Genomic DNA, 14079 nt, shown 5'->3' with positions numbered 1-14079 from the left:
TGGAGCCTGGAGGGGGAATAGTAAAATTGCTACCTTGGACTTCAGGAGGGCGGACTTTGAATTGTTCAGGGGACTAATAGGGGGAGTCCCCTGGCATTCAGTCTTAGCGAGTAAAGGGGTCCAAGAGAGCTGGTTGCTCTTCAAGAAGGAAGTCTTAAGGGCGCAGGAGCAGGCAGTCCCCCTGAGCTGCAAAATGAGCCAGCGGGGAAGAAGACCGGCGTGGATGAATAGGGAGCTATTCTTGAGGCTCCGGGAGAAAAAGAGAATCTACCGCCTGTGGAAAGAGGGACAGGCCACTCAGAACGAATACAAGGAAGTCGTTAGGATGTGTAGAGGTGAAATCAGAAAGGCAAAAGCCCAGCTTGAATTTAACCTAGCTGCTGGGGTGAAAAGGAATAAGAAACTCTTTTATAAATACATTAACAGTAAGAGGAGGACAAAGGAGAATATCCACTCTTTGCTGGATGAGGCTGGGAATGTGACCACTGAGGATAAGGAAAAGGCGGAGGTTCTGAATGCCTTCTTTACGTCTGTCTTCAAAAGTCAGACCAGTTATCCTCAGGATACTCCTCTCTCTGACCTGGTAATCTCGGCTGGGGAGCACACTAACCCCCCTGTGATTCTGAAAGAAACAGTCAGAGACCTACTGCTCCAACTGGACTGTCACAAGTCGATGGGGCCAGATGAGATCCACCCGAGAGTGCTGAGGGAACTGGCGGAGGTGATAGCCGAGCCGCTTTCCACCATCTGCCAGCGCTCCTTGTTGACTGGTGAGGTCCCAGAAGACTGGAGGCTTGCCAATGTGACTCCCATTTACAAGAAAGGTCGTAAGGAGGATCCGGGGAACTACAGGCCTGTCAGCCTGACCTCGGTGCCAGGGAAGGGGATGGAGCAGATTGTCTTGAGGGAGATCATGCGGCATGTGCAGGATGAGCGGGGGATCAGGCCTAGCCAGCATGGGTTCGTGAAGGGCAGGTCCTGCTTGACCAACCTGATCTCCTTCTATGATCTAGTGACCTAACTGGTGGATGAGGGAAAGGCTGTTGATGTGGTCTACCTAGACTTCAGCAAAGCCTTTGACACTGTCTCCCACAGCATTCTCCTGCAGAAGCTGGCAGCCCGAGGCTTGGATGGGTACACTCTTGGCTGGGTGAGGAGCTGGCTGGAGGGCCGGGCGCAGAGAGTGGTGGTGAATGGAGTCAAATCCAGCTGGCGACCGGTCGTGAGTGGTGTTCCCCAGGGGTCGGTGCTGGGGCCTGTCCTCTTCAATATCTTTATTGATGACCTCGATGAGGGCATTGAGTGCACCCTCAGTAAATTCGCAGATGACACCAAATTGGCTGGAAGCGTGGATCTGCCTGGGGGTAGCGAGGCCCTACAGAGAGATCTGGACAGGCTGGAGAGCTGGGCTGAGGCCAATGGGATGAGTTTCAACAAGGCCAAATGCCGGGTCCTGCACTTCGGCTACAACAACCCCAGGCGACGCTACAGGCTTGGGGCGGTGTGGCTGGAGGACTGCGTAGAGGAAACGGACCTGGGGGTATTGATTGATGCTCAGCTGAACATGAGCCGACAGTGTGCCCAGGTGGCCAAGAAGGCCAATGGCATCCGGGCTTGCATCAAAAACAGTGTTGCAAGCAGGAGCAGAGAGGTGATTGTTCCCCTATATTCAGCACTAGTGAGGCCGCACCTCGAGTACTGTGTCCAGTTTTGGGCCCCTCACTGCAAGAAAGATATTGAGGCCCTGGAACGTGTTCAAAGGAGGGCAACAAAGCTGGTGAGGGGTCTGGAACACAGGCCATATGAGGAGAGGCTGAAGGAGCTGGGAATGTTCAGCCTGGAGAAGAGGAGGCTCAGGGGAGACCTCATTGCTCTCTATAACTTCCTGAAGGGAGGTTGTAGTGAGCTGGGGGTCGGCTTCTTCTCTCGTGTCATTAGTGATAGGACCAGAGGGAATGGCTTCAAGCTACGGCAGGGGAGATTCAGGCTGGACATCAGGAAGTATTACTTTTCAGAAAGGGTGGTCAGGCACTGGAATGGACTGCCCAGGGAGGTGGTGGAGTCACCGAGCCTGGGGGTGTTCAAGGAAAGGCTGGATGTTGTGCTGAGGGACATGGTTTAGTGGGAGCTATTGGGAATAGGTGAACGGTTGGACTGGATGATCTCTTAGGTCTTTTCCAACCTTGGTGATTCTATGATTCTATGATATCAAGCAGTGCTTAAGCAGTTAAGCACACAACTATTGACTACTTTCAGGCTTTGATTCAGTTTGGCACATATTTTGACCATTCCTCTCTTTTCAACTTGCCAACTATTGACACAAACAACCTTGAACACTATTTAAATAATTACACAATATTTCCCATGTAAGGAAGAAATTTAGATACAGGGGTTGTGAAAGACAGCCTTGGCTCAAGAATTTGACTTATGGATATGGGCACAACGCTACTGCGGTTTAAGTGAACTACAGAGATCACGGAAGGAAACTTGGATGGACCTGCAGGACTTCTCAAGAGTCATAACAAAAGGATCTGCCCAAATGTCCCACTCCTCTTGAGGAAAAAACTGATATCAGAAATCACGCTTTCTTAGAACAGCCTGAAATTTCATGCTGAAATGGATTTATAAATATCAACTTCTGACTGAGTTCTGAGATACAGAGAAGCCAGGTTTCATAATTAATATTTAGTTTTTGCACTATTTGCTTTTCTAATAGCACCAACATTATCTGTAGAATTTAGGTCCTTCCTGAGCAGCATTAACTCTCTGAACTCTCTCAAAAATATTCCACAGACAAACCAATAAAATTATGTTTAACAGACTAAGAAAGATTGATGTGAGTAATGGTCTAAATCTTTTAATTCATCAGAGGTCTACCTGGTACATATTTTGTAGGGTTTATCATTAATTTACTTAAAACATATTCAGATTAAGTTCTGTGAGAGCTGAGAGACAGCATTCTGCAAAGTAATCTGAAGTAACCAAAGTGATATTTTAAATCTGTCATCAGTAGTTTCAAAAGGCTACTGTCATGATAACTGATTGCTGGAATGTAGTATTTCTCTCTTCCTCTATCTCTTATGCCAGTTAGAGGTACGGGAAAGCCTGTGATCAGTATTATCAATTTTATACCAGATTATGATTTCTCAGCTAACAATTTAGGATATTTGGTTTAAATGTGTAAGTATGTGTAAGCGGTGTTAGGGACTACTGACAAAAAAAAAAAAAAAAAAAAAACAACACAGATGTTTCTAGTAATTTCACTGGACAATGAAATTAAGGCAAAGATAAAACTGTGACAAAAGAATATTAGATATTTCTGTTTCAAAGAAAAAAATGGAAACTATGGGAAAAAAACTTCTTACCAAAACATCTAAGCGTGAAGTGTCACCTTTCTGCTACAAAACCATTGATGGTGAAAATAGTTTCTTGTCAGGCTATAATTTCATTCAAAGAAAGACTGAGTTGTGGTGAGCACACCTTGGCTCGCCACAGTAGAGTACTGCTTGTCTATTTACTCACTATGTGGTACGGATATATTTTCTTTAAGAAGCCAAAAATTCCCTCTGTAGCTAATGAAGATTAACAAGCATCTCTCACAAAAGGCTCACTCCATCCAAAATCTGAATTACTTCCTCTGTGAGCTACTAAGAAAATCTGACATGGCCAAGTTCCTAATTTAAATGCCTAAATTTGTAGGCTAAATTTAGGAACAATATCTGGGCAGCATTTGTGATAAACCGTAAAAGCTTAAGAGAATCAATGATGATAATGCAAGTTCTTATGTCTTAATGGCACAAAACAGACACTTTCAGAAAACTGATCAATCTACTATTAAGCAAATATGAAGACTTCATTTAAAGAAATCTAAAACTGAAAAATACTCAAATACATGCATTTTTTTTTTCCTCCCAGCTGACAGACTTTTAATAGTTAAAAATTTTAATAAAAAATAATAAATATTATAATATTTATATTATATATATTATATATATATTATATATATTATATTATATTATATTATATTATAAAAAATAAAAAAACTTTTAATAGTTAAAAAAAAGTTTTCAGGTCACCTTGTAAGATATTGTTCTGTTAACATCGGTGTCTCAAAGCTTGCTGGAGACACAGACGGACTTGTTCAAGTCCAGGCAAGTCCTGGGCAGGGGCTGAGAAATCCTTTGTCTGGGGGACACAGATGGACAAGGCCAGGGGTAAGGAGAGAGAGATGAACTGCAGCTAAATAGCTGTGAAGTGCTCCTTTGTGTGGACCTATCTCAGGATGATGGCCATCTCAGGGGGTACTCAATGACTCTTGCTCAAGGCCCATCTTGTCCCGTAGGCAGGAGAACAAGTAGGATTAAAGAGGAATCGAAAACCATGAGGATAGGTTTTCTGGCAACAGGTTCAAGAAGAACAGGATTTCTGACAACAGATTCCTCACGAAGTGATGCCTACATGCTGAAGTAGGAGAAGAGGTCTGCCTCTTCTCACGCTACGGAATTCCTGCATGCTGACGAACTCTCCTGGGCCTGCTGCCTGAGCCCTGATGCTTCCTCCCGCATTGGCTCTGCGGCTGCCTCCTGCTACCTGCTTGCTGCCCAAGTCCGGCCACGCTGCTGCTACCCCCAACCCCCCCCCGCTGCTTCTGCCTCGCACCTTTGAAACGTCTTGAAACGGGACCGCTGCTGGATCCTGGTGGTGAGTATCCCCGCTTTACACTATTCTTGCTTCTTTCCTATCTTTTCTATCACCCTCCTTCCCTTCTTCATCTCCCTGATTAGGATTTGTAATAAACTGGATGGACTAACATATGAACCGTTGTTTCTTAATCTCACGCCGGGTATGCAGATATTAAAAGAACCTCATCTCCCTCCTATAAATTGGAGCGAGACACACCTCTACCTGAAAATTTTATTTGTTGTTGACTAATTCTTTATTTTATTCACAATTGAAAGATAAGGCCTTACATATGTAGTTATTATTGTGATTTTTCATCTTCTGGAAAAGGACAATTTACTTCTTATATATTGTAATATATCAACACTTGTTTTCTGGAAGAAAAATAAATGATCTATTAATAATAAGCCAGCAAAAGATACCTTGAGAGAGACTATGAGTGAAGATTTCACTTTATTTATAAATGTGTTTGTGTATAGATTTATTTGGATAAAAGAATTTTTAGGTGTTCTTCCTTAAGGCTTAGAAAACCCTATTCCAAACCATCCTAGTACTCTGAATAGTTTTGCTATGAAACAGCCTCAAGTTGAACTAGGTGAAGCTTAGATTGGATATTAGGAAAAGTTAATAAAATAAAGGGTGGTTAAGCATTGGAATAGTCTGGAGTCGTCATCCCCGGAAATATTAAAGTAAGTTGTGGACATGGTGCTTAAGGACATGATTTAGTGGTGAACTTGGTAGCGTAAGGTTGGTGGTCTTAAGGGTCTTCTCCATCTAAGCGGCTGGACTTAGTCAATGATGGAATGTCTATATCTGCTACTTTACACACAATAAAACAGTTTTCTAATGAAACATACAGAAATGGTTTTACTTTCAGTTTAAAATAAATGAACAGCAAATTTCATTACCTGACATCTTTTTCAAGTTCTGCAATGTGTTCCTTCTGTACACTTATTTGAGAATCTCTCTGTTGCACAGTTTCAATGAGGTATTTGTATGGCTGTTGTACTTGACTCAACAAAGAATTTGCTCTGTCAAGCTGACAAAGAAAAAAATTATTACTAATTTTTTTACTAATAAGGACAGTAACTTATTACTGAATCACAATTATTACCAATTGCATAGTAATATAAAAACCAAACCCATTCTCTCAAAAAATGCCACAATCTATCTCCAAATTAGTATCTAGTAAATTACCTTCTTCCTTCTATTCTAATTTTTCTATATTTTCACTACAATCATGCTACCACTATCTATATTCTCCTAATGTGCATTTTCAAGAGTTTTAATTTAACAGCTTTCACTGATGGAAGAAAAAAATGAGAATAAACAAAGCCTCTGTTTGTTCACCTTACTGACCACATGTGACACTTGGAATGGAATTGAATCTAAATAAAAATGCAGTAATAATGGAAGAGAAGTCCCATTTTCTTTTATCGATAACTGTATAGAAACATCCAATAGGATGTTTAACAGAGTAGTTTAAAAGACTTCTCATTCCTATAACGTAGGAAACAAAGCCTTCCTAGTCTTACATCCTACACAAATAAAGATCACTAGGAATAAAAACCAAATATTAGCTTATACTGTTCAAGATACAAACCATATAACAACATAATTCACTAAATACAGAATTAGTAATTTACTAAATTACTAATTTACTAATAGATAATTAAGTTCAAACGTCAAGATTTAGCAGTTCAATCTGCTGGAACACGCACAAGTCAAGAACATCAACTAGATTTAAAAGAAAATATACCAATTTTTTAAAATTTTGACCATTTTCAATGTATTTCTTCAATTAGTTAAAAATTTCTTGAATAGATAAACAATCTGCATTTGCCAAATCGTTGTTCCAAGCAAGCAGGAAAAAAAGACCCTACAATAACAACAAAAAACCCCCACCATCCTATTAAACTAGCCTAAGGAGTATTTCAGGACTTTAAGGTCAGATTTTTCTCTCAGTCCCCATTTTCAAAACATGAGGCTGTTGCCTGAGTTCTTTACTTTCTTCCTCTGATTCCCTTATATTTTATTGCAGTTTTTCTTCTGTTCTCTTAGTCAAATGGGCAAAGAACTTATAATCCAATGGTTTGTATTTACTAAAAATTAACATTTAGACAAAACTTTCATCATTCATCTTTGTGACCTTGCTAAAAGGGGAGTTAACTTCACATTTTAAAAAAGTGGAAAGAGAGAAAGTAGCACTGCACATCTTAAAAGTCATATAAATCTTTAAGTATTACTTAAATACATTATTTAGGGAAGTTACTCTAGTCTGCAGAGAATTAAAAATAAAAGGCGATCATCTTTTTGATGAAATAAATTACCTTCAATAAATTGATAATCAACAACAAAATAAATTAAGCTATTAGCTTTCTGAGAGTGGAAGCTATCAAAAAAGATCTATATCAGGAAGACAACAGAAGGAGTCTCTACATGACAAAGAGATAATTTTGAGACATGGAATATCAATCTCCAGGCTGGCCTAAAATTTCAGCATAAAACCCTAGGCTGCCTTTAAAGAAGAAACAAAATCCAACATTTCTTGTTCAGACAATCACATTCCAGATAACCTAAAAAACTTCAAAAGCTGCTTGGTGTGAAGTATTTTCAAGTACTTCGGTGGGAAATAACAAGTCTTGCAAGCTTGTTTTGATGCTGCTAAACTCATTGGTTCTTTTGCTAATTTTACTAGCTAGAATGTATCACATTTAGTAAAAAAAGGCTGTCCCTTTCCATCATGGTGTTTCGCTATTTTTATTCTATACACGTCGAAGAGATCATCATCATTAAACTGGAATACATTAAGCACCAAATGCATGTATTGGATAAATTTTTACTTATACATACATATGTATATGAATTAACCATTATCCTTGAGTAAAAAGCATTATTTTTTTTGTAAGCAACTCTGATTTCTACCTTAACGTACAAGATTCTTACATATTCAATCTTTTAAGATCTGAGACTTGAAGACCCCATACAGTAAAATAAAGCCTGAAATGGTATAATGGGATCAACTGATTAGTTTTCTTCAGCAGCTGAACTTTTACATTGGGTTCCAACTTCCAAGCAAGCACGCTGCTTAGCATAGTTCCATCAAATGAATGAATCTAAGGAGGAGTGTGTATTTTCTTCTTGGTTACATGAAACTTTTTGAGGAGATCAACACAAAAGCTTTTCTATATAGCTCCCTTTCTATAAGAACTTAGCAATACTTCTTTGAGGATACTCCATAAAAAGAATCTTACAAAGAACACTTACTGTAGTTTTCATAATCTCCCTCCTTTCATATAGTTTTAGAAAGCTTGTATCATAACTACTACAGAACAATCCCAGTACTTAATCTGAGTTCAAAACAAAAGTTGGTCCAATCACTTTGTCATCAACATTCAATCTGTGTTCTAGATTCCACGTAGATGTCTTAACTAACTGTCAATGAAAAGACCTGAGCTTGATGTAGATTGGTTTGGTCTCTGAAACAAACAATCAATAAAGCAGGTACCATCAAGTAAAAAGTCATCCTAGCTCAGGGGATGCAGTAGAAATAGCAAACTGAATTTTAAGAAATAAAAATCATAAAGATAACAACAACTTGCATAAGATATGAAATACAGATAATTTACAAGAGAAGTTAGTTTTGTGGGAAAAGTTGATACTAGTAGACAAATTACTCTCAATAAGCAGCAAATAAACCCTAGAAACACACAACCCACAATTGCAGAGATACAAAAAAACTGAATATAATTTTGAAGAAAACACAATTTTCAGTAATGTTTTTGTCCTCTGCTTGAAAAGTCAGATTGTTAGTTTGTACACAAGAACAGCGAGCTACTTCCTAGCCCATAAATAAGTGTAAAAAGTCTGTATGTATATTGAGTGGCAAGCAGAATGGTTGAAATAATACGTATGAAACTAAAAATCCAATAATCATACGTAAAAAAAAAAAAAATGAAGCATTTACACATTAATGCCAAATATGAATTAAATAGAAAGCAAGTTTTAAAAGATTTATTATTTAACCTCGTAAGAACTTAACAGGCTTAGTAGCTGCTGTGCATTAGCTAAAATCTGTAAGATATTTAATTTATTACTGAGTCATATCCTGATTTAAAATGCACAATTACATTATAAAAGATCAAGAAAAGGCTACATAATATCCCATGAAAATTCTTCTATTCTTCCTAAAAAAAAAAAAAAAAAAAAAAAGGGGGGGAAGTTGTTCTAATGGAATTTTGCAGGAATTTGAATGAACGTCTGTAATTCTAAATCTTTCATTACTGATCTAGAAACAAATGTAAAACTGCAGCAGGTAAGAAAAAAGTCTACAAAAGCGGAAGCTAGACATTTAAATGGAGAATAAAGCACAGATTTTATTAATGATTAAGAAAACTATCAAGGATAACACTGGAGTCACCAATGCCCCTGAATCTTCAAGTCAAGAACATATGGCAGATATGTTTTACTCAAATACAAATTACTAACATGTATCTGGAAGAATGTATTAAAAAAAATCTAATATTAGCTAAAAATAAATAAATAAACATTCACTGTTGACATATATTTGATTAAAATTAAATTAGATATATGTGATTACTTGTATAAAAACAAACACATAAGTACACATGTATTTTTAAACGTGCAGACAATTCAAATATCTGTACTGTGAAGTACTTACATTGAATCACAGAATCACAGGTTTGGAAAGGGCCTACAAGATCATCTAAGTCCAACCGTCCTCCCATCACCATTGCTACCACAAGCACTAAACCATATCTCGTAGCTCCTCATCCAGGCGCCTCTTGAACACTGCCAGGGATGGCGACTCCACCACCTCCCTGGGCAGCCATTCCAGTGCCTGACCACTCTCTGAGAGAAGAAGTTTCTCCTCATGTCTAACCTAAATCTCCTCTGGCACAACTTGTGGCCACTTCCTCAGGTCCTGTTTGTTGCCTGGGAGAAGAGGCCAAATCCCTCCTCATCACAGCCTCCTTACATGAAGTTGTAGAGTGCAATGAGGTCTCCTCTGAGCTTCTTCTTCTCCAGACTGAACAATCCCAGCTCTCAACCTCTCCTTAGAAGACCTGTGCTCCAGACCCCTCATCAGTTTCACTGCCCTTCTCTGGACACATTCCAGGGCCTTGATGTCTTTCTCGTAGTGAGGGGCCCAAAACTGAACACAGTACTCAAGGTGTGGCCTCATCAGTGTGGAATACAGGGGGATGATTACCTTCTTGCTCCTGCTGGCTACACCATTTGTAATGCAGGCCAGGATAGTTATCCTAATTTATAATTACTGTTAAAATAAAATAAACAATAAAAAAAAAAACAACCAAAAGAATACCACATTTCCAAAGCAGGTAGCCTTGAAATTTCATATGGTGGCACTACCTGACAGCAAATCAAGACAGAGTTCCTTGGTTGCTAAGAGAAACCGGTAAGGTAATCTTAAAAATATTTCAAAAAATTAGTTCAGCTTAATTGAGGAAGATTGCAAAATGATCATTTTACAATGTTTATTTGCCAAGTCAGTGTAATATGCAATTTCAGCTATTACGTCCAGATGTATTATGAAATTTAGCACATTATAATACCTCAAAAAAATTAAGCTTCTTTTTTTTAACAGCTTATATCAAACGTTCCTTGGATTTGTATATTTGAAAGACTCAAAGTAGAAGAGGATTTAGAGAAATATCTTCAAATGTGATTTAAGGGCAGAGCTTTGTAAAATATAATGAAATATTTACTGAACAAACTAGTTTGGCTAGCTGGTTTTCTGTTCAGAAATCAGAACGTTGTCTGTCTGGTCTACATTCCTGTTTAGCCTACAAAGTAATCCCGTTTTTGATCTTCATTTCAAAATACAATATAAACTTCTTTCAGAACATTTACCATGGAGTTTTGGTTAATTATGAGGCTTTTTTTTTTTTTTTTTTAACATCAAATAGATAATAAACAGTGTTTAGAAAATATTCCATTTTATGTACAGCTGTTCCACTATGTTTATAGTTTCTACACTTTTTTTTTTAGCAATAATTTACCTCTTGTGAAATCTGTGTTACTTGTTCCTTCTGATGTTCCAGATCTTTTACAAGCAAAGAGTTTTGCTTTTCTAGCTGCAGTAGCCTTCTTGCCAAGTGAACACTGTGCCAAGAAAAACAAGCTCAAGTTGATTTTTTTCAAACTATGCTAAATAAATTCTCACAATTGTACTTCAAAACTCGATTGCCTTAATTTTATACTAATACATAAACTATACAGTGAGACCATGCATAATCAAAGCTAACAATGAAAACATTACAGACTTCAACAGCACTGAAATAGCATTCCTGTAGCGACACCATATTAATATTTCTTAAAAAGTCATTATTTATATTATTTGTAAAATACTTTATAATTGCAATAATCATGTCAGGATATTTCAACTAATCATGAATATTTACTTTTTTTAAGCTACTTTAAGGAATCACCATAAGTGCCATCTGCTTAAGTCAGTTTTAAAAATACATACAACGTATATCTTGTAGAAAAGCAACAAAAAATGAAATACTTGATCATTTTCTAAACAGACAAAATCATTTTGTCTGACATCTACTATGCTAGTTAAATGTCATTACCACTTTATTATTTTTATTTTTTAAATAAAAAATAGATCCACAAAAGAATTATTCAGCTGTGTAAGCACTACAACTTCTTGCATATTTTCATGTCCAATATTAGAAGATTCCATCATCAATTCAATAGCATAGTTCCATAGACAGTAATGGGAAGATTTCACATACCTGGAAAGAGGCTTTGGAATTATATTTAACCCAGTCTTTCAATTTGTTATTACAGTCACTTAGCCCTATTCAATAGACAGGAGAACCTGAACATATTCCACTAAAACAGACTCTTGGATGCACTGAAATGTACTCAACTTCACTGTCTGTACTAATCAGAATTAAATTAAATTGATTACAATGGCTGGATACTAAGTCTCTGTCCTAAGCCTATGGTCAGATATCTAAATTTGTATTTAGATATTTATATTTATCCTGTAATGAGTCCTGTCATCTTTGCAGCATTCAGCAGCTTGGTAACTGACTGTAAAAAGATATACAACTCAAGAAAGTATCACTGTATGCCTCCATATTTAAGTAATCTAGCTACAAATCAACATACTTATCCCTTTACGTGCTTTAACCACTGAAATAACAGCTCTATACAACAATCCATTGTTTCAGTCAAATGCATGCCATTTTTTTCCAAAATATCTACATTGAAGAAAAGAGAGGAGTCACTCCAGTTCAGATCTTAGAATTAATGTATACCTTCCATACACTGAAAATGTGTACCTAAGTCGACAAATAAAAAAATAACAAGTTTTGGACTATGATGCTGAAGATGTAAGAGTATAAGTGGTTTACAGCTGACCAACTGGGAGGTTTTATTTGTTCTTAAGTTGAGGATTAAAGTTAGATGTAAAGCTAGATCAGTATGTATTCTTTCTGAGAAAATTGAAGAAGTCATATTCACCACCTCCCCCTCTGTAAAAATGAACGTACTTTTAGATTTGGTAGAACTGTTGATTTTAATTTCTTGATATTCTGTGTTACAATCCTACTCTCACACAGATTCTCTTTCACCTTTTGTGAGACAAATGACAAATGACAAATGAAATTGGCAATAGCACTCACTAGAATGTTGGTTCTCTCTCAGTTCCTCCAGAAAGAGTATCAGACTGCATAAACATTAACTGAGAAGAACAGCCTTCCCCAAGCTAGTTTTTCTGATTTTAGCTTACGAGTTATGAGATGTGCATGAGGATCCCATCTAGCAAAAAACCAGAAGTCAAACACTTCTGTAATATATCTAGTCAGGGATCTTACATTAGACATTTTACATCTTACACTAGACATTTTACATCTTACATTAATGTTTGGAGCGCAAGGGGAAACAGCGATACCTTCCCATTGCAACTTTGGGAATGTAGAATCATAGAAATCATTAAAGTTGCAAAAAAAATGATCAAGCCCAACTGTCAACCTATCATAACCACACCCACTAAACCATGTCCTTAAGTGTCACATCTATACATATGTAGCCCATCATACTTATTCCAGTTACAACTGTTCAGTGAACTTGATCGGAATGTGCAAGGATTTAAAGATAAGCACAAGTAACTATGTTAAGTATGCTTTTCGGTTTGTTTTTTTTTCAAGTAGCTTAAATTTAAAACATAAAAAGGACAAAGGTCCTTGAATGTGTAAATAATCTAAACTGAACCTAATATGGTGAGGAAAAAAAAAAGAAAACTCAGAAAACTTCTGAAATTTTAAGAAGTTCTCAGAAATTGGCATTTCCAAAGATAAAGTTCTGGACATTTTTTCATTCCACTATAACAGAAACTAAACTCAAGAATGTGGTAATCCCAAACAGTTTTTAGGCACAGTGGAGGAGTTAATTTGGGCCAACAACCATTGCTAGTAAGTCATTCACATGCAGCTAACCTACACTGAGAATTCAGTTTTGTGAAAGTGTGCTAGTACATGCTATTTCATCTCAATGCTTGAGAATGTTCCCAGAAATACTTAATTTACTAGTATGGGTGTATGGCACTTACATACAAATACATGAGACAGTTGTTTCTGGCAAGTAAAAGCAAAAAAGTATAGACACCGTCATGCATTACGCTTGAATAGACAGCTTTGCCTTTTTTCTAGAATTCTACTTAAGAGGGCTGCTCCAAAAGCAACGCATCCTTTTTTATTATATTGTCTCACAGCGACAGAGGCAGATGGTGGTATGGCAGCAGAACACTGCCATCAATATTAAGTTCCATTTTGTTCCCACACAACAGATGGCAGCAGAGGGGCAGTCTGACAAAATGGAGTCTGATGTGGGAGTGCATATAAAGCAAAGGTGTGGAACTGAATTCCTCCACAAGAAAAAAAAAAAACATCATACCCACTGACATTAATCGACACTTGCTGAATGTTTACAGAGATCAAACACTGGATTTGAGCACAGTTTCAGCAGTGATGACAGTGACACTAGGTCACCTCCAAAATGATGGCTGATGAAAAACAGTGTTTTGCAGTTAAGGACTTGCTCTATCACATAGTGTTATTGTGCTCTTCGTAGCTGTTATAGTTTCTATGGAAATAAGTAGAATGCATTACTTTTGGAGTGACATAGGTGGTATAAAAAGAAATTTTACTAAGAAACAGTATGATGAGGCATACAAATGCTAAAGAGCAAATTAAGCTATGCTAAACTTAAGTACTGCATAAAATCTTCATGATCCTTACAGCAATATGTAACTCAATACACGACAGGTCTGAATCTGATAGACAATACCGACAACATTTAGTAAATTGGAAAAGGTCTTAAGCAATTGAATTTGCTCTGAGC

The 14079-nt window shown here is 37.4% G+C and overlaps 1 protein-coding gene across 1 annotated transcript in view; it reads right to left on the bottom strand.

Annotated features, from left to right (window-relative positions):
- PIBF1 (progesterone immunomodulatory binding factor 1) overlaps positions 1-14079 on the bottom strand; it is a gene marked incomplete at both ends in the record, with an annotated part of 161532 nt that overhangs the window by 27282 nt on the left and 120171 nt on the right. The window contains 2 exons of the mRNA XM_079547492.1: positions 5589-5719; positions 10725-10827. Of these exons, the coding sequence (XP_079403618.1) occupies positions 5589-5719; positions 10725-10827 (234 nt within the window). The remainder of the gene's footprint in view (positions 1-5588; positions 5720-10724; positions 10828-14079) is intronic.

This window comes from Tetrao urogallus (assembly GCF_951394365.1).
Source record: "Tetrao urogallus genome assembly, chromosome: 1".
Classification (NCBI taxonomy): Eukaryota; Metazoa; Chordata; class Aves; order Galliformes; family Phasianidae; genus Tetrao; species Tetrao urogallus.
This window is presented reverse-complemented; position numbering and strand designations above follow the sequence as displayed.